This window comes from Cyprinus carpio, chromosome B23, assembly GCF_018340385.1.
Source record: "Cyprinus carpio isolate SPL01 chromosome B23, ASM1834038v1, whole genome shotgun sequence".
NCBI classification, from domain to species: domain Eukaryota; kingdom Metazoa; phylum Chordata; class Actinopteri; order Cypriniformes; family Cyprinidae; genus Cyprinus; species Cyprinus carpio.
Window position 1 is genome coordinate 26,677,085 of NC_056619.1, and position 23,905 is coordinate 26,700,989.

The 23,905-nt window shown below is 36.2% G+C and overlaps 3 protein-coding genes and 1 long non-coding RNA gene across 4 annotated transcripts; all 4 read right to left on the reverse strand.

Annotated features, from left to right (window-relative positions):
- Positions 1 to 485: 485 nt before the first annotated feature.
- On the reverse strand, positions 486 to 1,645 carry LOC122141897 (C-type lectin lectoxin-Phi1-like). Its single transcript, XM_042750560.1, has 2 exons — positions 1,291 to 1,645; positions 486 to 985 (listed from the first exon to the last, which is right to left on the reverse strand). The coding sequence occupies exons 1-2, from the start codon at positions 1,643 to 1,645 to the stop codon at positions 630 to 632; spliced, it is 711 nt and encodes a 236-aa protein (XP_042606494.1). The 3' UTR covers positions 486 to 629.
- Positions 1,646 to 1,962: 317 nt separating this feature from the next.
- Positions 1,963 to 2,545, reverse strand: LOC109081870 (C-type lectin domain family 10 member A-like). Its single transcript, XM_042750561.1, has 2 exons — positions 2,509 to 2,545; positions 1,963 to 2,342 (listed from the first exon to the last, which is right to left on the reverse strand). Exons 1-2 carry the CDS (start codon positions 2,543 to 2,545, stop codon positions 1,963 to 1,965), a joined length of 417 nt encoding a protein of 138 aa, XP_042606495.1.
- Positions 2,546 to 20,005: 17,460 nt separating this feature from the next.
- LOC109069623 (C-type lectin lectoxin-Lio2-like) lies at positions 20,006 to 21,895 on the reverse strand. Its single transcript, XM_042750562.1, has 3 exons — positions 21,889 to 21,895; positions 21,173 to 21,523; positions 20,006 to 20,437 (listed from the first exon to the last, which is right to left on the reverse strand). The coding sequence occupies exons 1-3, from the start codon at positions 21,893 to 21,895 to the stop codon at positions 20,064 to 20,066; spliced, it is 732 nt and encodes a 243-aa protein (XP_042606496.1). The 3' UTR covers positions 20,006 to 20,063.
- Positions 21,896 to 21,935: 40 nt separating this feature from the next.
- Positions 21,936 to 23,789, reverse strand: LOC122141914. Its single transcript, XR_006158192.1, has 3 exons — positions 23,654 to 23,789; positions 22,613 to 22,651; positions 21,936 to 22,258 (listed from the first exon to the last, which is right to left on the reverse strand). It is a non-coding gene; the product is annotated as an uncharacterized LOC122141914 (long non-coding RNA).
- Positions 23,790 to 23,905: the final 116 nt, after the last annotated feature.

Genomic DNA, 23,905 nt, shown 5'->3' on the forward strand with positions numbered 1-23,905 from the left:
TAAGAACTATTTGAAACCATTTAGTTTTTATGGAAATTTTCGTATATGTATTCTAAAACATAGCAAGGATACTATTTCCCTACTGTCTCTGTGTTAAACATGGGGTCACGTGCATGGGAATATGCATGGAAATTATATGCAGATGAGGTTATGCATAGTAAAACTAGCCGTTGTAAGCTCCATATAGGGTGATTTCGGGGAGGGGTCAAGGTGGAGATGCACGCACGCACCTGACTGGGATTTATAGATAGATTTTTGCACAGGTTCTGGCGTGTGCATGGTTTTATAAATCTGAAAACTTTTGGGCGTACACAAAATCTAGCTTTTGTGCCTACGTAAAATTTTAGGATGAAATCTAAGGAGAGTTTTATAAATGAGACCCCAGCTCCTTAAAAACAACCTGTTTCTGAAAGTTCAGAAAGAGGGTTGAAAATAATACATTTTCTACTTATTTAGTTATTTTTTTTTTTTTTGCAAAAAACTTTATTAACATTATGAGTAAACCTCAAAGAGCATGTTAAAATAATAATAAAAAACATGTCATGACCCCTTTAAAATGTAGTGTAATCTAATTACAAGTACTGAATATTTGTAATCTGGATCACATGTAATCAGTGACTCTCCAGCACTCACTTGGTGCAGATGAAGTTGTATCTATCAGTTTCAGGGCGGCTGATCCAGAGCTGATCACGGGTCCGAATGACTCCGGATCTGACCGTCTTATCGCAGTCGTCCAGTCCAGTGTCGTAATCAGAAGCCCACTGATTGTAGCACATGGTGTGACCATTGACCCAGAACCAGACTCCCAGTATGCGGGACTGACGCAGACCCAGCCACACGTGATCGGAGAGAGCGCTCGAGGTCACATTCATCACCCGCCGCTGCATCTGCTCCGAATCCACCGACACCAGGTCCATGTCCCTATCTCTGCAGTATCTCAGAGCTTCAGTCCACGTCTTATTCTCTCGGATCAGAACCAGTTTATCTGGAAACAAACAGAAAGTGAAGCATTTACACACAAGAACTCATATGAAGAGAGTTGTGTTTTTGAGCATTTCATTTTTATATATTTTATTTGTTTAGCTGCATGTCTTGTGATCATTAACTGACATCAGAGAACCATGAATGTGTGAATGTTTTGTCAAATTATTGAAACATTAATTTAAAGACTTCAATACTTTCATTGACAGAAAGTTTGGAAATTGCTGGTTAAAGGAATAATGCAGTCATACTGTAATGATGAGAGAGTTTCTGTAGATGTACAGCAGCTCAGATGATTGATCTACTCACCATCATAACACACAAAGGGATGCTGATCTGAACAGCACTCGTCTGTCCATCGTCCTTCATCACTGATACCAGTTGATACACAGATGCTGTTTCTGCCATCTCTCGTATTGGGTTCATCACTTTTCCAGTGTTTGAATATGCATTTGCTGTTATCTGACCAAACCCAGAATCTGTACAGACCGATCCAGGCTTGTTTATCTGAAGTTAGGTTCTGGATCTGATTATTCTCACTCTCATTCCTCACACTGGCCAGATCTGTGTGATACTGTCTGCAGTGTTTCTGAGCATCAGCCCAGTTCTTTTTCTCCTGTACAGGGACGAATCCTTTACTGCTGCCTTTAAAAGAGAAAGACATTTGTCTGATATTGATTTAGAGAATTAAATACATGTTCTTTATCCTCTCATTTACCAAGAACATAAAGACAAATCTAATTGTGGTTCATTATTCCAAACTGAAAGCGTTTCATGATGAAAATAATCAAGTCTTTTAGAACATTTCTGTTTTAATCACATAATCAAGTCACATTTATTTCTGTAGCATTTAAAATAAAATAAGTGTCTGTGTTGCAAAGTTCATCAATTAGACAGAAACCAATTCAATTCAACTATAAACAGCTTTAAAGAAGATAATTTGCTTAATTAATAGTGCAAAGCTCATCAGATATAAAACATCTAGCTGAACTCGCCATTATAGCAGATGAAATGTTTTGTTTTACTACATCGGTCATCATGCCATTGTCCATCATTGTTCATATAAATACAGTCTCCATCTCCATTTGGTTGTGTTGGTTCCCACTTCCTGAACTGAGACTCTTTTCCTCTGTAGAAGTCAGAGTTATTCAGAGACCAAATCCATGTGTCCTGCAGCCCAATCCAGACACGGTCAGCACTGCTGTTCACTCTCTGTAGGAGCTGATTTATGTCATTCTGTTCATTCATGTCATTGATAGTGACCAGATCTGTGTATTTCTCTCTGCAGTATCTCTGAGCTTCAGTCCAGTTCTTGTTCTGATTCACAAAGTGATACTGACGCGGAGACGAACTGAGCACGACTGAGGAGAGACACATTTAACGGTGTTTTGATTTTCAGTGAACAAACTGAATTCTCTGCATCGGGTTGAACTAGAAAGTTGACTGAAACCTCTTTTAGTTGTGACAGCACTAACACTAACTATCAGCACTAGTACTAGTCAAGCACTCATTTAAACACTCACTCACCTGTGAGCAGAACAGACATCAATGTGATTCTCTTCATTTCTGAGGGAAAAACAGAAATCAGTCTCAATAAATGATGCAGACGCTGAACATCTGACCAGATCTAGAACATCAGATCATGTCATTTCTGCTTTATCATTGCTTATTAGATTCTACATAAGTTATAAATACACACATGAAGCTCCTGAAGCTGACGTGTGTCGTGATTCAGTCTGAAAATACACTGAAAATACATAAAACTTACAGTAAAAGCAGCTGTGGTTGCCAGAACTTTTCAGTTAAAATTTACAGCAGCAATGTTTTAGGTTTCATGGATTTAAGTTGCATTTATTTCTAAAAAAGGTATTTCATTAACTGATATGATGCTTACGGAGCCCCTAAAGGTTCATTGTGGTGGAAAAAAATCAGAGTGAGTGAAAAAATTTGGGGTGGGAGGAAAAAATATATTTTTTATTTTTTTGCGTTCTCTCGCAAAACTTTTGCGTTCCCTCGAGAAACTTTGCGTTCCCTCGCAAAACTTTTGCATTCTCTCGCAAAACTTTTGCGTTCTCTTGCAAAATTATTTGCATTCCCTCGCAAAACATTTGCGTTCTCTCGCAAAATTATTTGCGTTCTCTCGCAAAACTTTTGCGTTCTCTCGCAAAATTATTTGCGTTCCCTCGCAAAACATTTGCGTTCTCTCGCAAAATTATTTGCGTTCCCTCGCAAAACATTTGCGTTCTCTCGCAAAATTATTTGCTTTCCCTCGCTCCGTTCCCACGGCTCTCACACAGTGTTTTACATTAAGTGTTTTAGTATGTCCCAAAACCGTGCCGTAATAAGCATGCACTGACTATTTCTCCAAGTTCAAAACAAAACTCTACGAACCGCTCCATTGTGAACTTATGGAGCTGTATAAACCACTACAAGCTGTAAAGTAAACAGGAAGTGTTTGTCCGAACTCAGCTGGTTTTGCGAGAGAACGCAAACGTTTTGCGAGGGAACGCAAATATCTTTGCAAGAGAACGCAAAAGTTTTGCGAGGGAACGCAAATAATTTTGCGAGAGAACACAAAAGTTTTGCGAGGGAACGCAAAGTTTCTCGGGGGAACGCAAAAGTTTTGCGAGAGAACGTAAAAAAATAAAAAATAAATGTTTTTCTCCCACCCCAAATTTTTTTCACTCACTCTGATTTTTTTCCACCACAATGAACCTTTAGGGGCTCCGTAGGTGCTAATATACCAACCTACTGAAATAATAAAATCTTTAAAACACTGACAACCACCTTAAAAACACAGATTGTGATACAGTTAAAAAGAGAAACCCACATAATCTAATCTACTATATGAATGAAACAATGAAACAAGTACTATAAAATTACATTTCTAACAGTTTATATAGTTATCAGACTTTTACTGTATGATTTTTAGTGTTTTACAGTTAAGAAATATGAACATTTTTTACAGTGTATTGTTTTATGCTGCACGTTTCTGCTGTTAAAATCTCCAGAGTTAAATTCACACACACATTATGATCTGGTATTGCATTGCTGTTGTAAGTAGGTTTTGCTCATGTAATAGTGTATAATTTGTTTAATAAATAAATAAATATAGTACAAATATTAATACAGGGCACACTTGGGAAAGTTTCTCTGTAATTTTTCTCTATAAAAACCCAGATATCAACAGAGAAAATGTGCTAAATCCACACATTCACTAGTTAAACAGTGATCAGCTTAATATAATGTGATATAAACAATGCTAAATCAATCATATTATAATCAGTGTAAAGTTAAGACTCAGAGTTTCTTACCTGTAGATGTTGTGATTCAGGTGTGTTTGTGTTTCTTCTTTTATCAGGACAGACTGATATCACCGATCCTCTCTCTTTCTGCTCCTCCCATCTTTGGTTCTCTCCCTTCTTCACTCCTTTCTGTGGCTTGTTTGTTTCTTTGTTCAGGTTTGTTTCCTTCTTTTTTTAATAGAGAAATGAAAGCGTGAGAAATGAAATAGTTTTACTGAGGTTTTCCTGCTTTCAGATGTTTGTACTTCAGCTCCACATTCATTGTTCAGCTCTGGACTGGATTTTTGACTCGTTTGTATCCTTTTTTAATTTCTCCAGAGAAACATCTGAGATAAAGTAGATACTTTGATGAGAATGCTGAGGTCTGAAAGAACACAAGTTATTTTTGGTTAAATATTTTGAGTAATTGTTTAATGAATACTGGTATTATTCCTGTACTCATGTCCTCTGTTTATCTCATTTGAATTTTTTCCATTTTAATTTACATATTGTTAGTTATATTTTTACTCAGCTGATAGTCATGAATGTCCCAGTGTCCCTCAGGGATGAATAATCAAATACAGGATAGAACTTGAATGTGTGCCGTTGTTATTCATGAAAAAAAATAAACAATCAAACAATCTAACCAGAAAACCAGGAGCACTTTTCAGGTAAAATGCAAAATCAGCAGAAAAACAGTAAGAGTTTTTTTTTTTTTTTTTTCTTTTTTCAGTTGCAAGCATCTGAAATAAAGTAAATGTTAACTAAAATACAAATCTATATATAGATTGTGTGTATGTATATAATCAAACTTCAACCAAAGAGTAATATTGTAGACACGTTTTTGTGGTGCACAGTTTGAGCTGAAAGGATACACATTATCTGTTGTGTTTGCCACATTGTTTGCTACTATGTTATCATGGTAATATTCAGATTCAAATTCGGTTACAGTGCGTCAAACATGCAAATATGAGACAGCAATTCATACCATGTCACATTCAAATACACTATATTGCCATCATTTATGGTCGGAGAGTATCAGTAAGATGATGTCACACCACAAACATGCTGTTCTTCAGCTGTATTTTGTTTTGTTTTCCGGTAAAAACATTCTTAAATCAAGATATATTTACTGGAGATGCAAATGATGCAAAAAGATACTATGTCATTTTATTAGTCTTGTTTTCTGAAAGAATTGATCAAAATGAAGTGAGTTTATGATTAAAACAACAACAAAAACAACATATTTTCTTGTTTTCAATATAAACTCAAAGGAATAGTTCACCCTCAAGATCAGGATGAGTTTGTTTCTTCATCAGGTTTGTAGAAATGTAGCACTGCATCAGTGTCTCAGCAATGGATGCTCTGCAGTGAATGGGTGCCGTCAGAATGAGAGTCCAAACAGCTGATAAAAACACCACAATAATCCACAAGTAATCCACAGCACTCCAGTCCATCAGTTAACATCTGGAGAAGACAAAAGATGAAACACATCCAGAATTAATACGTTTTTTAACTTCAAACCCTTGCTTCCAGATAAAACATAGTATACAATATTTTCAAAATTTTCACTGGAGGAAGTGTTATTACACACACACACACACACACACACACACTTGAGTGAAAGTCTACACATCTGCTCTAACATTATACAACATTTGAAGTTTGCATCATTTTTCTGCAATGATTGTTGTGGATGTCGACATCTCTGCAGTAGATAATTCTGTATTAATATAAAATAAAAGAGCTCCTGTCAGATTCACAGAATTCCTTCACACGCCTCTATTTGAATAGAAAACAGGTAGCCTAATGTAATATCATTCATCGCATAGTTGTGAAACTATATCCTTTCATAATTCAGATGATTTCTGTGACAGGAGTGTTTGGATCGTGTTGTGACTGAAGCAGTCTTCAGAACATCATTAACACAAAGGTGAACTTATTTTTTCTTCCTCACTGAACATTGTTTTTGAGGGTTTGTACTCCGCAAAATGAAAATTTTGTCATTAATCACTTAAACCCGTAAAAGCTTCATTCATCATCTTCGGAACACAATTTAAGATATTTTAGCTGAAAACAGGGGAGACTTGAGACTGTCCCATAGACTGCCAAATAATTTAACAGGGGCTACGTTTACACCCAAATAATCTGTTTGCAATCGGATTGAAGGCTCAATCGTATTGAAAAACATTCATATAAACACCTTAATCGATCCCATTGAGCTCGATCCGAATGAAATTTCGATCAGATTGAAGGGGGTGGTTTATTCCTCTTCTAATACGATTGAGCGTGCATGTAAACACTCGATCGGATTGAACCATAAAACTGAAAGGACTGCGCATGTGCAATGACGTAGAAATAACATAATGACATATGACGCACGGAACGAAGTGTTGTATAAATGTGTGTCCTGTCATTATAAAACTCTCCTTTAACTCGGCAACTGTGAAGTGGAGCAGGACGACCTTGTTTTAGATACTCATCCACAGGCAACCCGTTTTGGGCGCTTGGAGGGGCTTTTTTTTTTTTTTTTTTTTTGCGTGATAAATATGAGCAGCACAGCACAATTATCCATAAACGGGTAAATATTAATTCTGCTGTTAAAAACAAATAAAGAAACTGTGTAGGAGAGTGGTTATTATGTGCAATCAGTGAGAAACTCTATATTATCTATGTCACTTTTCACTTTCACTATTTGAGCAGTGTGTGCATGTCAAAAAATCTATTCCGATTTGAAGCTTGTGACATATAAACGTGCACATCAATCCGATCACTTTATTTAGCGTTCATGTAAACACTACAATCAGATTCATGAATCGTAATGAATTTAGTCCGATTGAACCAAAAAGTCTGCATGTAAACGTAGCCAGTGTCAAGGTTCAGGAAAGTATGAAAGGCTTCGTCAGAATAGTCCATCTGTCATCAGTGATTCAACCGTAACGTTATGAAGCGACAAGAATACTTTTTGTACATGGAGAAAAACAAAAATAACAACTTTATTCAACAATTCGTCTCCTCTGTGTCTCTCCAAATCAGCATAGCGCCATTTTGGCAATTCTGAGCAGTACGCAGGCAGCGTACACTCTTCTGTATCAGCCTTGAATCACTGATGACAGATGGACTATTCTGACAATACATCTCATACTTTCCTGGACCCTGACACTGTTATTTATTTGGCAGTCTATGGGACAGTGTCAAGCCTCCCTGTTTTCATCCAAAATATCTTACAGTTTTTTTTCGATTGCTAAACGACAGTGTGCACAACTGGAGTCACATGTGCAAAACTCTAACTACAGTCTGCACAGCAGCAGTTCATGTGGACCAAACTCTAGATCATTTTTCTTTGCTTGAACACAGTTTTCAAAATTCTACACACTTATCCCATGACTTTTACCACAACCTGCATAACACTGTGGATTTACAGCTTTACAGCACTTTGTTCAAATTTTAACACACTGCTGTCAAAACTGTGAACCACACATTCAAAACAGAATAGATTTCAGCCTTGTGCCTTTCAAACACTGCTGATTGCAATTTCAGCTGAAAGGCTAAGCAGGTGTCTTGTTTTAGACTTGTTAGTGAACACACACACACACACACACATATTGATATATATATATATATATATATATATATATATAGGTAGAGCTCAGAAAGACTAATTTTGGAAATGGAACAAGGAAGACGGGTTCGTGGAGGGAGAAGGGTGGCAGGGAGAGGGCGGATGCATGGAGGAAGACAAAGAAGACAAAGAGCTGTTATTTCAGATGAAATAAGAGCTACACTTATAGACCATGTTATAAACCATGGTCTCTCATTGAGAGAGGCAGGGTTTAGGGGGCAACCCAATCTGAAAAGATCCACAGTGGCATCTGTAATGCAAATTTTCCATCATACAAACAGAAGAGAGTTACATCTTTACAGTAAATGAAAACATTACAGGAATTTATTTTGTATTGCAATTATAGAATTTACACAGATATATATTACAGTAAGTTTGACTGTAAAATATATTTTTACAACAGGACCCAAAGACTGCCCCCAACAGGAGGAAGAGAAAAAATATTTTCAGATAAGCAGGAAAATTCTATTGTTGACATGGTTGTTGTCAACAATGCAATAAAACTGCGGGAGATTCAAGATAGAGTGCTGGCTGACAATAATATATTTGAAAATGTTAATTCTGTCAGCACAACAACTATTGCTCGAGTCCTACAGAAACACCAAGTTACAATGAAACAGTTATACACTGTACCGTTCGGGAGAAACGTAAAAGAGCAAAGATACCAATATGTCCAGGTAAGACGTCTGAACATACACAGCTATAAAAAATATTTACAGTAAAAAATAAAACACTAGCATTACTACAGTAAAACTGTGCACTTACTGTTTTTCAGAGAGTAATGGAGGTGGAAGTACTGGAAACACCACATTCATTTGTATTTATCGATGAAGTTGGATTTAACCTTACCAAAATACGGCGCAGAGGAAGGAATGTTATAGGTCAAAGGGCCACTGTGGAGGTTCCAGGCCAAGGGGGAAATATCACCATGTGTGCTGTAATGGCCAATGATGGTTTGCTTCTCAACACACCACTCATTGGCTCATACAACACAGAAAGGCTTATAGCTTTCCTAGAACAGGGGGAGCCAGTAAGAAACCCCCAAGTTTTTGTCATAGTTTGCGATAACGTTGCTTTTCACCACTCTGCAGCTGTCACAGATTGGTTTGCAGCACATCGCAGATTTATGGTTTTGTACCTGCCTGCATATTCACCCTTCCTCAACCCAATAGAGGAGTTTTTCTCTGCCTGGAGGTGGAAAGTGTTTGATCACCACCCACATGACCAAATGTCTCTTTTGGAAGCCATGCGTGCCGGATGTGAGGACACGAGTCCAGAGGACTGCCAGGGATGGATAAGGCACTCCAGAAGGTTCTTCCCCAGGTGCATGGCAAGAGAGAACATTAGATGTGATGTTGATGAAAACCTGTGGCCTGATGCTAGAGAGAGGCAGGATTAGCCCCTCAGTTATTTGTTCGAATTACAGTATGTACTTTCAGTTTCTACCTCTTTTTCTCATTACTGTAATTCTGTAAATTACTACAGACTATTGAAGCAAACTGCTAATTTTCATTTACCTTAAAGAATTATGTTCTAAAAATTTTAATAAATTATGTGAAAGAATGTCACTCTTTTCTTTGAAGAAAATATTACTTTGTATGAAGTCGCTGAAATTGTTCAAACTGTAAAGATGAAAAGTTTGTATTTTCTGTATTGGTGTTTGATGCTAGTGTTTTTACTCTCAGTGTGTTCTGAGTGACAGTGCGTGTTATCTCAGTGAGGGTTGTGCATAGTGTTTGGCTGCACTGAGCCTGTTTTGAGCCATGTGTTAAGAGTTGTGTTGCTTGGAATGAGTTTTGCAGGTGATGTGAACTGTTTAGATCAGGTGACTGTTGGTAGTGCAGACTGTAGTTAGAGTTTTGCACATGTAGCTCCAGTTGTGCTCACTGTCATTTAGCAATCAAAAAAAAAAAAAAAAAAGTAAATTGTGCTCCAAAGACGAGCAAAGCTTTTACAGGTTTGGAACGACATGGGGGTAAGTGATTAATGACAACCTTTTCATTTTGGGATGGAGTATCCCATTTAATATATTACACTATGTTATGTATTATCGTTTTTTATGAGGAACTAATAGATTAAATATTAGTGTGTAACAGAAGCAAATACAAAGGCAGAAGTGCATTATCTTTACTGGTTTACTGGTTAGTTGTTGATTCACTTGTCTTGTTCAGTTGTGCTGAGGTGATTATTTGTGTTTTGTTGTTTGGTTAGCCTATACCTCTATATGATTTCTCAGTTTAAGGCAAGACACTACAGGTGAACATGATAAGGAAAATTTAATTAACACGTCACCATACTTCACCCAACTGATTAATCACAATACATCAAGACAATTGTTTTTATTAAGTTTTTCTGAAATGTTGTTTAAATGTTCTGTATTTAAAGTATATATATATATATATATATATATATATATATATATATATATATATATATATATATATATATATGTATGTATATATGTGTGTATATATTTGTTATATATGCTAAACTATATATATATAGTTTAGCATATATATAGCCCCCAAAACCTTCAGACTGGCTGTTATTAAGCCTCTCGTTAAAAAAAAAACAACAACACAAATTTACCCCAAAGAACGAGTTAATTACAGACCAATCTCGAATCTTCCTTTTCTGTCCAAGATACTAGAAAAGGTAGTATCCTCACAAATATATTCCTTCTTAGAGAAAAATGGTATCTGTGAGGATTTCCAATCAGGATTTAGACCGTATCATAGTACTGAGACTGCTCTCCTTAGAGTTACAAATGACCTGCTCTTATCATCTGATCGTGGTTGTATCTCTTTATTAGAGCTATTGGATCTTATTGCTGTGTTCGAAATTATTGAACACAACATTCTTTTGCATAGACTAGAAAACTTTGTTGACATTAGTGGAAGTGAATAAGCAGGTTTAAATCGTACTTATCTGACCATCATCAATTCGTAGCAGTGAAAGAAGAGGTATCATATCCATCACAAGTGCAGTATGGAGTACCTCAAGGCTCAGTACTAGGGCCGTTACTCTTCATGCTTTACATGTTACCCTTGGGAAATATCATCAGGAAACACGATGTTAACTTATGCTGATGATACTCAGCTCTTTATTTCTTTGCGGCCCGGCGAAACATACCAATTTGAAAAACTAATGGAATGCATAGTCGATATAAAAAACTGGATGACAAGTAATTTCATACTGCTAAATTCTGAAAAAACAGAGTTGTTAATTATAGGAAATAAAAACTCTGCATGTAATAACCTAGAAAACTGTCTAAGACTTGATGGCTGCTCTGTCAATTCTTCATCATCAGTTAGGAACCTAGGTGTGCTATTTGATAGCAACCTTTCCTTAGAAAGCCACGTTTCTAGCATTTGTAAAACTGCATTTTTTCATCTCAAAAATATATCTAAATTACAACCTATGCTCTTAATGTCAAGTGCAGAAACGTTAATTCATGCGTTCATGATCTCAAGGTTAGATTATTGTAATGCTTTATTGGGTGGTTGTTCTGTACGCTAAATAAACAAACTCCAGTTAGTCCAAAATGCAGCAGCTAGAGTTCTTACTAGAACCAGGAAGTATGACCATATTAGCCCGGTTCTGTCAACACTGCACTGGCTACCTATTGAACATTGTATAGATTTTAAAATCTTGCTTATTACTTACAAAGCCCTGAGTGGTTTAGCACCTCAGTATTTGAACAAGCTCTTATTGCATTATAGTCCTCCACATCCACTGCATTCTCAAAACTCTGGCAAATTGATAATACCTAGAAGATCAAAATCAACTGCGGGAGGCAGATCCTTTTCTTATTCAGCGCCAGAACTCTGGACTAACCTACCTAACATTGTTCGGGAGGCAGACACACTCTGTCAGTTTAAATCTAGATTAAAGACCCATCTCTTTAACCTGGCTCACACATAGCACACTAACACATTTCTAAAATTCCAAACCATTAAAGGATTTTTAGGATGCAGTAATTAGGTCAACCGAAACCGGAAACACTTCCTGTAACACCTGATGTACTTGCTACATCATTAGAAGAATGGCATCTACGCTAATATTAGTCTGTTTCTTTCTTATTCCAAGGTCACTGTAGCCACCAGATCCTGTCTGTATCTAGATCAGATTGTCACTGCAGTCACCCAGATCCAGTACGAATCCAGCGCAGATGGTGGATCAGCATCTAGAGAGGATCTCTACAGCCCTGAATGCGGAGACCAGGGTCCGTATTCACGAAAACATCTTAAGGCTAAAAATAGCTCCTAACTTGCCGATTTAGGAGAAAATCTTTAAAATAGTGGGCGTGTCAGTTCTAAATTAAGGACTCCTAAATTTTTGCTCTAAGAGTATTTCACAAAGCGTTTTAGCGCTAAAACTAGCTCCTAAATCTGTGAAATGTTAGGAGTTGTGAAGAGGACTCTTAAGTCACTAAGACCAAATCTGAACTATCTTAAAATGGCTGTTGCCAGCAATCTACCTCGGAATACAAACATTTGACGATAATGAGCTTTTAAAAAGGTTTTGTCTTTGGTTTGGATGTTATCCCAACTCTAAATGTGTCACGACCGGGGCTAGAACTCAGAATGTGTTGCTGGTAGCCCAATGTTCTAGCCACTAATCCACAGAGCAGTGTAGACCCAATTTGCAGAGAACCACACAAGGCAGGATTGGAGAAAAACAAACAGTCTTTACTTAGTATCCTTCTTGAATAAACATAAAAATTAACATCAGAAGCAGGGCTGAAGAAGGTACAGATCCACAAGGCAAAAGGTCCAAAAAACAAAGTAAAGCTTCCAAATAAGCAGGTTAAAGTTCTGAGTAAAAAGTCTCTCAAAGAAATCTAAACATAGGCCAAAGGATCTGTCTGAACAAAAGAACTTCAAGACTGAGCAAGGATACAAATAAATGCAGGTCTTATATATGCCCACACACGCACTAACAAGCCAGGCACAGGTGATATCATTGAGCTAATAATGAACAGGAAATCAGGAGGAAGTTGTGGAAGGTCTTGTGCTGTCTGTTTCCCTCTGCCGGACAGACCGTGGTGTGACACAAATGTTTGATTATATCCTTAATATATAGCTGTTATTGCGTCCAGTTTGGTTTTTTTTTATGTTTGCATGTCTTACTATCAGCCATGATTATTCTGCTAATTAAAAGGCTGTTTATATGTATATTACCAAAATTTTATTAGTCGCTTAGTCGCAGAAAAAAAAATCCACATGAAGTTAACGGCTGGTCTAAGTGGTAATATAGTACATTGGGCAGGACATCCATATGCTCACCTAACATTCATTGACCTCAACTATGGCTTGTCATCTGAGATATATATGTAGTAGCAACTTTACATGGCAGCTAAATCTATTATTAGCCTAGACAAAAGTGTGCATGTTTGTGCAGAGTGTGGATTCTGTGGAAGCTGAACAGTAGCACACTTGGGCTACTGCATGACAGATGGAGGTGCCGTTGTGATCATTTGCTCTTAAAATACATAATTTTTGGTCGTACAGATAAGAGTTATGAATCTTTTGTATCTGTAAAGACTCTACGTTTATCCATGTGCACTCAGAATAGCAACGAAATGTTGCACTTTTGTCAAATAGTTAAAGCAAACAGGATTCGCTTTCTGCCGTCTTGGACTCTGTGAACTTGAGCGCATCACTTCGAAACTCCGTGGATGCTTGCCTTATTACAGACATGAAAAAAATATATATAGAGAGAGTGAAACTTTTAAATCAACCAATTCAAACAGAAAAAAAATATTCTCACATTATGTAATCCGTGTGAAACATGCAGGTGCTCCGGAGATGAGTCACTGTCGCAGACTTCATCTCTTAACCCGAAAACAGAAAACACTAGTGTAACAATAAATTATTATTTTAAAACTTTTATTTGAATATGGCAACATAATATTGCGCTCTACAATATTTCTATGAATAAATCTGTGACAGAGACTATCAGCCAATCACTGTGTGCATAGTTAGTAAGTATGCTGACATCATCCATAGCAACGAGGTCAACCCCGCCCCCTTGCTCTAAGCTTAAGACTTCTGTCTATTCCTGTAATAGTTTGTCTCAGCAGCTTTGTGAATAAGTTTTAAGAAAAAACTCTTAGTGGTAAGATAAAATGTTTTCTGAATACGGGCCCAGGACAACTAGATGAGCCCCAGAGACAGATCCCCTGTAAAGACCTTGTCTCAGACGACCACCGGGACAAGACCACAGGAAACAGATGATTCTTCTGCACAATCTGACTTTGCTGCAGCCTGGAATTGAACTGTTGTTTTCGTCTGGTCAGAGGAGAACTGGACCCCCGACTGAGCCTGGTTTCTCCCAAGGTTTTTTCTCCATTCTGTCACTGATGGAGTTTTGGTTCCTTGCCGCTGTCGCCTGTGGCTTTGTTAGTTTGGGACACTTAATTTCCAGCGATATCATTGACTTGATTGCACAGATACTATTTAAACTGAACTGAGCTGGATGATGACATCACTGAATTCAATGATGAACTGCCTTTAACTGAAAAGTGTTTACTATTGTCATTTTGCATTATTGACACACCATTTTCCTATTTAATACTGTAAAGTTGCTTTGACACAATCTGTATTGTTAAAAGCACTGTATAAATAAAGGTGACTTGACTTGTCTTCTACTATGAGCAGCAGTTTTGAGAAAGAGAGCGGGGTTGTTGCGTCTCCTCCATCATTATATGACCATGCCCCTCAAAGCATCCCATCTCTGGCTCCTCCCCTTCACCCGCCCCTTCCTGTGAGAAACCCTGCAGAGAGGAAGAGGAGGGTGAGGTGCTTCTACCGGAAACTGATTCCTAAAGATCGCGTCAAGCAGCAGAACGGGCCGAACCTGTGGAGCAGCAGAGATCCGTTCCACATCGAAACCAGAGTCATCGAGGAGCTGTTCAGACACACCATCATTCACAACAACCAGACACGCTTCTGTGAAATATCTCAGACCGCAGGTGAGACACACTGAAACTAGCCAAGGCAAAATTCTCATTTTTTGTTTAAGTTATAGTATTAGAATAAATTAACCTAAGTCTATATAGGTAAAGTGGGTCATATGACATTGCTAAAATATTTATTGTATGTATTTGGTGTAATGCAATCTGTTTATGCGGTTTAAAGTTAAAAAAAAATAAAATAAAATAATCCACATACTGTACATTATTGTTGCTCCTCTATGCCCCGCCTTTCTGAAACGCTATACATTCTGGAAAGTGAGGTGTGGTCCGATTAGGGTCAAACAACTAAAAATCAAGTCAGGAATCTTGGTGTGATTCTGGAGACAGACCTTAGTTTCAGTAGTCATGTCAAAGCAGTAACTAAATCAGCATACTATCATCTAAAAACCTTTCCAAGAATTAGATGTTTTGTTTCCAGTCAAGACTTGGAGAAACTTGTTCATGCCTTTATCACCAGCAGGGTGCACTATTGTAATGGTCTCCTCACCGGCCTTCACAAGAAGACCATTAGACAGCAGCAGCTCATCCAGAACACTGCTGCCAGGATTCTGACTAGAACCAGAAGATCTGAGCATATCACACCAGTCCTCAGGTCCTTACACTGGTTTCCAGATACATTTAGGATTGATTTTAAAGTACTTTTTACTCGTTTATAAATAACTCAATGGCATAGGAACTAAATACATAGCAGATATGTTCACTGAATATAAACCTAACAGAGCACTCAGATCATTAGGATTGAGTCAGTTAGAAATACCAAGGGTTCAACACAAAACAAGGGGAGTCTGCTTTTCGTTATTATGCCACCCACAGTTGGAATCAGCTTCCAGAAGAGATCAGATGTGCTAAAACATTCGCCACATTTAAATCCAGACTCAAAATCTTTTTTTAAATAATTTTAAAAGTTTTTTAAACTCCTTGTTTTTATTGTTGTGATTATTTTTTATCATTATTTTAATTTCTTTTATGCCATTTTATTGCCTTGCCTTATTCTTGTCTTCCTCGTCTCTGTTTATTTCATGTGTCGGTTTTTTTTCCTATTAATTTACATATTGTTGTTAATTTTTTATGCAGCTGATAGTCATGAATGTCTCAGTGTCCGTTCGGGAAGAATAATCAGATATGGGACAGATTGAATCTTCAGGACAGAATTTGGATGTGTGCTGTTTTTCATCAAGATGAAGATGATGGTAACAAAAAAAAACACAATTGAACCAGGAAACCAGGAGCGCTTTTCAGGTAAAATATGCAAAATCATCAGAATCTGAGTGTTTTGTCTAATTAAACAGTGTTTTTAAAACTAATTATTATTTTAGCTAGTTGCCAAGTGAACATTTCTCATTTCTGTTTAATTTAATGTCTTGTACTAAAATAACTAAATAAATAAAAATAATGAATAATATTATATTTTAAAAAATAATAATAAAATTATTATAGCAGAAATATTTCAGTTCCAAACAAACCTCAAAAAACTGTTTCTGTTGTATTTCTTTGAATAAATGCTACTTGTTTTGATATTTTTATATATAATTCAAAGACATTATTTGGTGTTTCTAAATTATAATTATTATTATTGTTGTTTTTGCATCACTGTATGTATTTGTAGATGCTGTATTTTTTCTGCAATATTGAAGTATCAATAAACTATTTTCATCACATTTTAACCTTCACCACTTCATTTAAATGCTTCTGCTGATGTTCAAATATAGTACAAATATACCATGAAGTCACTCAATGAATATTTATTGTCATTATATAAAACATTATCCATTTTACATTTACATGTATTCATTTTAGATGATTTTATACAAAGAAACATCACACTCACTTTGTCATCAAGCCAAAAATATTCATAGTCTTCAGTTTCAAGTGAGAGGAATAAAAAAATACACAGTAATGAAGGAAATTAATGAGACACAGGTGAACAACATAATCAGTAACTACCCTTACAAAAAAGTAGTATAGTTCAAGTTTATTTTATTAAGTATGCTTAAGTAAAGTTCAAGTATATTTTTAAGTATACTTTATGTAGCAATTATACAAATATCAGTGTTCTAGTAGTATACTTGTAAGTGCACTGTTTCAATACTCATTGGGGCTAAATTGGCTAACTTTCTAGTATATAAAAGTATACTTTTAAGTATACTTTAAGTATAACAGTAGCAAACTTTGAGTACACAACTAGTTTACCTCTATGTTTGTAGTTTGTACTGCAATTATACTAAAAGTGAACTTATAGGTATACTGAGAGATTACTAATTAAATACTTTGTACACTTTGTAGTATAGTCTCAGTAAACCACTAGTTTAGTAGTTTTATACTGCAAGTATACTCATAAGTTTTCTTTAAGTGAACTTTACATCATACTTTAAGTATACTACTATGTCCCTATTTAGGTTTTAATTTGGATATATTTTGTTACATGAATATCTGAACATACAAAACATCCAAAGAAAGAACAGGGTATCTGCTTGTAAACAAAAACATTTTATTCTAGCTTCATGCATTCTTTTTTTTAAACACTTTAATGTGGGTAAGTTTCATAAAAAATAAAGAAATAACATTTTGAACAAAAACCTGAAAAGAGACTATGAATTGGATTCAGAATGATAATCAAAACGTAGATGGAGTCGATCAACACTAGAGCTTATTCTCTGCCCGAGCCCGAGCCCGAGCCCGAGCCCGAGCCCGGACTCGGCCCGACCCGATATTTCCCGCAACTGTCCTCGGGCCGGGTCGGGTCGGGCCCTTGATAAAGCACATCACGTGTCATGCGCAGCGTCTCGTCCCCTCGCATTCACAGTCTCGCACGCGTGACGCATCACACCTGCTGTGCGTGCTGTACTATTCAGTAGCTTAAGTGCCACATGGAGCTTGAAGAATCAAAGAAAAAAAATTAAAACAGGAGAATTAACTTTGAGCAAGTTTGGAGGAAAATCGGAGGTATGGAAACATTTTAAACTAGTCGTGGGGAGTGACAACATATGTGTTGGCTTTGTCTCGTGCATAAAATGCGGCACGCTGCTTGCCTATGACAGCAAAAAAAAAAAAAAAAAAAACGGTCTTAGGCCATCTTTTTCTGTGTTCATCATTGTTCACTGTTTATCTTTTTATTTTTATTTTTTACGTTTCTTCATTCGGAATTTCAGATCCATTTACGATCCATTCAGTTATATCTGAATAAACAAACAACGCAGTTTACATGCTTCTTCCTTGTCGTATTATTCATTAAGATCATAATTAAAAAATGCACGCACAATTATGAACTTGATAAATGTTACAGATATGTTACTATGCACAAACAAATGCCTTTCAACTTACATGTGCAAAATTCAGAATTAAATGAATGTGCTGCAATTTGTACAAAAAGAGTCTGTAGTAGCATACGTGTTTTAGCCATTAAATAAGCACATTTAGTTTCAAGTTTAAGTTTTGTTTTGAAGAAAGATTTTCTTTAAGGTGAATTTCGTTTAGAATAAATTGTATCTTAATTTTAATACATTTTTCATCAACCAATTGCCTGGATTTAATACATAAAAAGAAATATAGCAGACAATATAATAATGACATAGAGGCGCCGGCGCGCCACGGTCACACATACACATTTAAAACTCACCGAATTTACAAATGCACATCTTGCTTGTTGCTCACACACATATTATGTTGAAATAACAATATGTTGAAGTAACATTATTAATAATAATTAATCTTTAAGAATATTTAATTGAATGCTGAATGTTGTGCTTGTTCAATTTAATAAAATTAAAACTTTAATTATGATAATTAAAATAATTTAATATTTAATATTTAGTGGCCAATTTTTGCTCATTTATTAATAGTATTTATATTATATATATATATATATATATATATATATATATATATATATATATATATATAACTGCGCAGCTCCCCCTGTAGCCTAAATGATGTAGCACAGCAGCACCTGCGTTAAAAAAAAATCTGGCGCTGCCCCTGGTTATAACGGCCCACATATTAAAAATGGTCGGGTTTATATCGGGCTCGGGCTCATAATTACAGTGAACGTGTCGGGCCGGGCCGGGCTCGGACACAACGTGCTCGGGCTCGGGTAGGGTCGGGCTTGATTTGTTGGGCCCGATCTAAGCTCTAATCAGTGTCGGGAAGGTTGGGTGTAATTATTACCTCTTCATCGGTCGACATTTTATTCCATAACGTTACAGTTTTGATGCTGTTTCTTGTCAGATGATCGTGTTAGATTACATGTGTTAGTATCTGTTGTTTCTTTTTCTTCTTCGCTTGTGTTTTTCTGAAATTCTGTAAAGAAGATGTGTACTAGCGCCCACTACCGTATAACAATGAAAACACGGATTCTAGGAGCATAAGTATAGCTCAAATATATTTAGACTTTTTGTAAGTATAAGTCAAGTATACTTAAGTGTCATTTTAAGTATATTTCTGAGGAGTGCATAAAGCCCATTTCTGAGAAGTACTAACCCTAAGTACTAACCCTAACCTAACCCTAAGTAAACTAAAAGCATACTTTCCAATTTTTAGTTTAAAAGAAGTATACTAATAGCACACTTGAATAAACTTCTTTCTTGTAAGGGTATAGTGACAGATAAGAACATACTTAGAAACCATGACAACCAAGGAAACCGAAAGGAAACACAGGAAACAATGAGATGCAAACTAAAAGTCCATGAAAACAAAACATAAACCAAAACTGAATGTGACACATATGTGACCCTGATAAAAGCAGTCATAAGTAGCACAGGTATATTTGTAGCAATAGACAACAATTCATTGTATGGGTCAAAATTATCATAATGCTTTGTCTGGAAATTACCGTTGGGATTATGTTGTCAAAACACTCTAAACATGCAATAGCAAGGGGGAGTTGATACTGTTTCCTAAGCAGTGATGTTAGCCAATCATATCAGTCGCTGATTACTAAGAAACCTTAAAGGACCCGCCCCTTAAAAACAGCCTGTTTATGAGAGAAGTTCAGAAAGAGGGTTGAAAATAATCATTTTTCTACATATTTAGTTATTTTATTCATTCATTTTTTTTGCAAAAAACTTTATTAACATTATAAGTAAACCTCAAAGAGTCAAAGAGCATGTTAAAATAATAATAAAAAACATGTCATGACCCCTTTAAAATGTAGTGTAATTAATTACAAGTACTGAATATTTGTAATCTGGATCACATGTAATCAGTGACTCTCCAGCACTAACTTGGTGCAAATGAAGTTGTATCTATCAGTTTCAGGACGGCTGATCCAGCGATTATCGTTGGTCCTAATGACTCCGGATCTGACCGTCGTATTGCAGTTGTCCAGTTCAGTGTCGTTACCAGGAGCCCACTGATTGTAGCACACGGTCTGACCATTGACCCAGAACCAGACTCCCAGTATGCGGGACTGACGCAGACCCAGCCACACGTGATCGGAGAGAGCGCTCGAGGTCACATTCATCACGCGCTGCTGCATCTGCTCCGAATCCACCGACACCAGGTACATGCTTATGTTTCTGCAGTATCTCAGAGCTTCAGTCCACGTCTTATTCTCTCGGATCAGAACCAGTTTATCTGGAAACAAACAGAAAGTGAAGCATTTAAACACAGAAACTCATATGAAAAGTGTTGAGTTAAAGCAGCAGGGTTTCCCAAACAGGCTTCCTGAGTTTATGAAAGCTGACGATTAATAAAACCAAAATGAGAATATATATATATATATATATATATATATATATATATATATATATATATATATATATATTAAAATGAGGCTGCACAATTAATCAAAATTAATCTTGAAATCTTGATATAGCTTAGTGTGATTATCAAATCAAATCAAAGTCTGATGTGTGTTTCAGAGTGAAGCGTGGCACTGTGTTCATTTACACGCGAGCAGCTTCTAAAACAGTGCTTTCAGCGTCTCAATTCACAGTAAATGCTGCTTCATATTAACACTGAGTTTAATGTGCATTTGAGAACCCAATGTGTGTAAACCCAGTGTACTTTATTTACCAATTTGCATAATTTCCAACTTTTTGTGAACAGAAGTTTACAGCTTTTAATTTTTATATATTTTATTTGTTTAGCTGCATGTCTTGTGATCCTGTAACTGTCATCAGAGAACCATAAATGTGTGAATATTTTGTCAAATTATTGAAACATTCATTTAAAGACTTCAGTACTTTCTCTGACAGAAAGTTTGGGAATTGCTGGTTAAAGGAATAGTGCAGTCATACTGTAATGATGAGAGAGTTTCTGTAGTTTGACATGTATATGTACAGCAGCTCAGATGATTGATCTACTCACCATCATAACACACAAAGAGATGCTGATCTGAACAGCGCTCGTCTGTCCATCGTCCTTCATCACTGATACCAGTTGATACACAGATGCTTTTATTGCCATCTCTCGTATTGGGTTCATTAGTTTTCCAGTGTGTGAATATGCATTTGCTGTTATCTGACCAAACCCAGAATCTGTACAGACCGATCCAGGCTTGTTTAGGTGAAGTTAGGTTCTGGTTTATGATGTTCTGGATCTGATTATTCTCACTCTCATTCCTCACACTGACCAGATCTGTGTGTTTCTGTCTGCAGTAATTCTTAGCTTCAGTCCCGCTCTTTTCCTCCTGTACACGGACGAATCCTTTACTGCTGCCTTTAAAAGAGAAATATATTTGTCTGATATTGATTTAGAGAATTAAATACATGTTCTTTCTCCTCTCATTTACCAAGAACAAAAAGACAAATCCAATTGTGGTCGATTATTCAAAATTGCTTTTAATTAATGAAAGCTTTTAATTATGAAAATGATCAAGTCTTTTAGAACATTTCTGTGTTTTAATCACATAATCAAGTCACTTTTATTTCTGTAGCATTTAAAATAAAATAAGTGTCAGTGTTGCATCAAAAGTTCATCAATTCAGAAACTTATTCAATTCAGCTATAAGCAGCTTTAATAATAGTGTCAATTTGGTTAATTAATAGTGCAAAGTTAATCAGATATGAAACATACAGCTGAACTCACCATTATAGCAGATGAAATGTTTTGTTTCCCTACATCTGTCATCATGCCATTGTCCATCATTGTTCATATAAACACAGTCTCCATCTCCATCTGGTTGATTTTTTCCCCACTTCCTAAACTGAGACTCATTTCCTCTGTAGAAGTCAGAGTTATTCAGAGACCAAATCCATGTGTCCTGCAGCCCAATCCAGACACGGTCAGCACTGCTGTTCACTCTCTGTAGGAGCTGATTTGTGTCATTCTGTTCATTCATGTCATTGATAGTGACCAGATCTGTGTATTTCTCTCTGCAGTATCTCTGAGCTTCAGTCCAGCTCATGTTCTGATTCACAAAGTGATACTGACGCGGAGACGAACTGAGCACGACTGAGGAGAGACACATTCACACAGATCTCACTCATTATATCCACACTGTATTTCAAGAGCTCAGAGTTTCAGTATGTGTTTGATAAAGTGCTCTGAATGGTGCTTTTGTACGTTCAGTGTTTTCCACAGGATTTGGTGACACTGTGGAGCTCTAGTGGAAGAACACTGAGTGCATTTTAAAGTTAAACGCATGAATGTGGTGCTTAAGAGGTGTTTTGATTTTCAGTGAACAAACTGAATTCTCTGCATCGGCTTGAACTTGAAAGTTGACTCAAACCTCTTTTAGTTGTGACAGCACTAACACTAACTATCAGCACTAGTACTAGTCAAGCACTCATTTAAACACTCACTCACCTGTGAGCAGAACAGACATCAATGTGATTCTCTCCATTTCTGAGGGAAAAATAGAAATCAGTCTCAATAAATGATGCAGACGCTGAACATCTGACCAGATCCAGAACATCAGATCATGTCATTTCTGCTTTATCATTGCTTATTAGATTCTACATCAGTTATAAATACACACATGAAGCTCCTGAAGCTGACGTGTGTCAGGATTCAGTCTGAAAATACACTGAAAATACATAAAACTTACAGTAAAAGCAGCTGTGGTTGCCAGAACTTTTCAGTTAAAAATACAGCAGCAATGTTTTATGTTTTATGGATTTAAGTTGCATTTGCAGTAAAATGTTTTACTGTACATTATTTGTAAACATATTTCATTAACTGATATGCTAATATACCAACCTACTGAAATAATAAAATCTTTAAAATACTGACAACCACCTTAAAAACACAGATTGTGATACAGTTAAAAAGAGAAACCCACATAATGAATCTACTATATGAATGAAACAATGAAACAAGTGCTATAAAATTACATTTCTAACAGTTTATATAGTTATCAGACTTTTACTGTATGATATTTAGTGTTTTACAGTTAAGAAATATGAACATTTTTTACAGTGTATTGTATTATGCTGCACGTTTCTGCTGTTAAAATCTCCAGAGTTAAATTCACACACACATTATGATCTGGTATTGCATTGCTGTTGTAAGTAGGTTTTGCTCATGTAATAGCATATCATTTATTTAATAAATAAATGCATTTAGGACACACTTGGGAAATTAAGTGTGAGGAAACCTTTCTGAAGTTATTATCACCATCACCTTTGAATCAATCTCTGGATATTAAGGTCATTTTTTAAGTTTATTTATTTTTGTTTATTTTCTCTGTAATTTTTCTCTATATAAACTCAGATATCAAAAAAAAAAAATGTGCTAAATCCACACATTCACTAGTTAAACAGTGATCAGCTTAATATAATGTGATATAAACACTGCTAAATCAATCATATTATAATCAGTGTAAAGTTAAGACTCAGAGTTTCTTACCTGTAGATGTTGTGATTCAGGTGTGTTTGTGTTTCTTCTTTTATCAGGACAGACTGATATCACCGATCCTCTCTCTTTCTGCTCCTCCCATCTTTGCTTTTCCTGGAAAGAAAAACTCCCTTCTGTGGTTTGTTTCTTTTTCAGGTTTGTTTCCTTCGTTCAGGCAAGCGCACTGAACAAGAGAGAGTGTGTTCATCTGTTCACTGTTGTGTGTGTTTATACAGGTGGAAAGAAAACTAAATACACACTTTG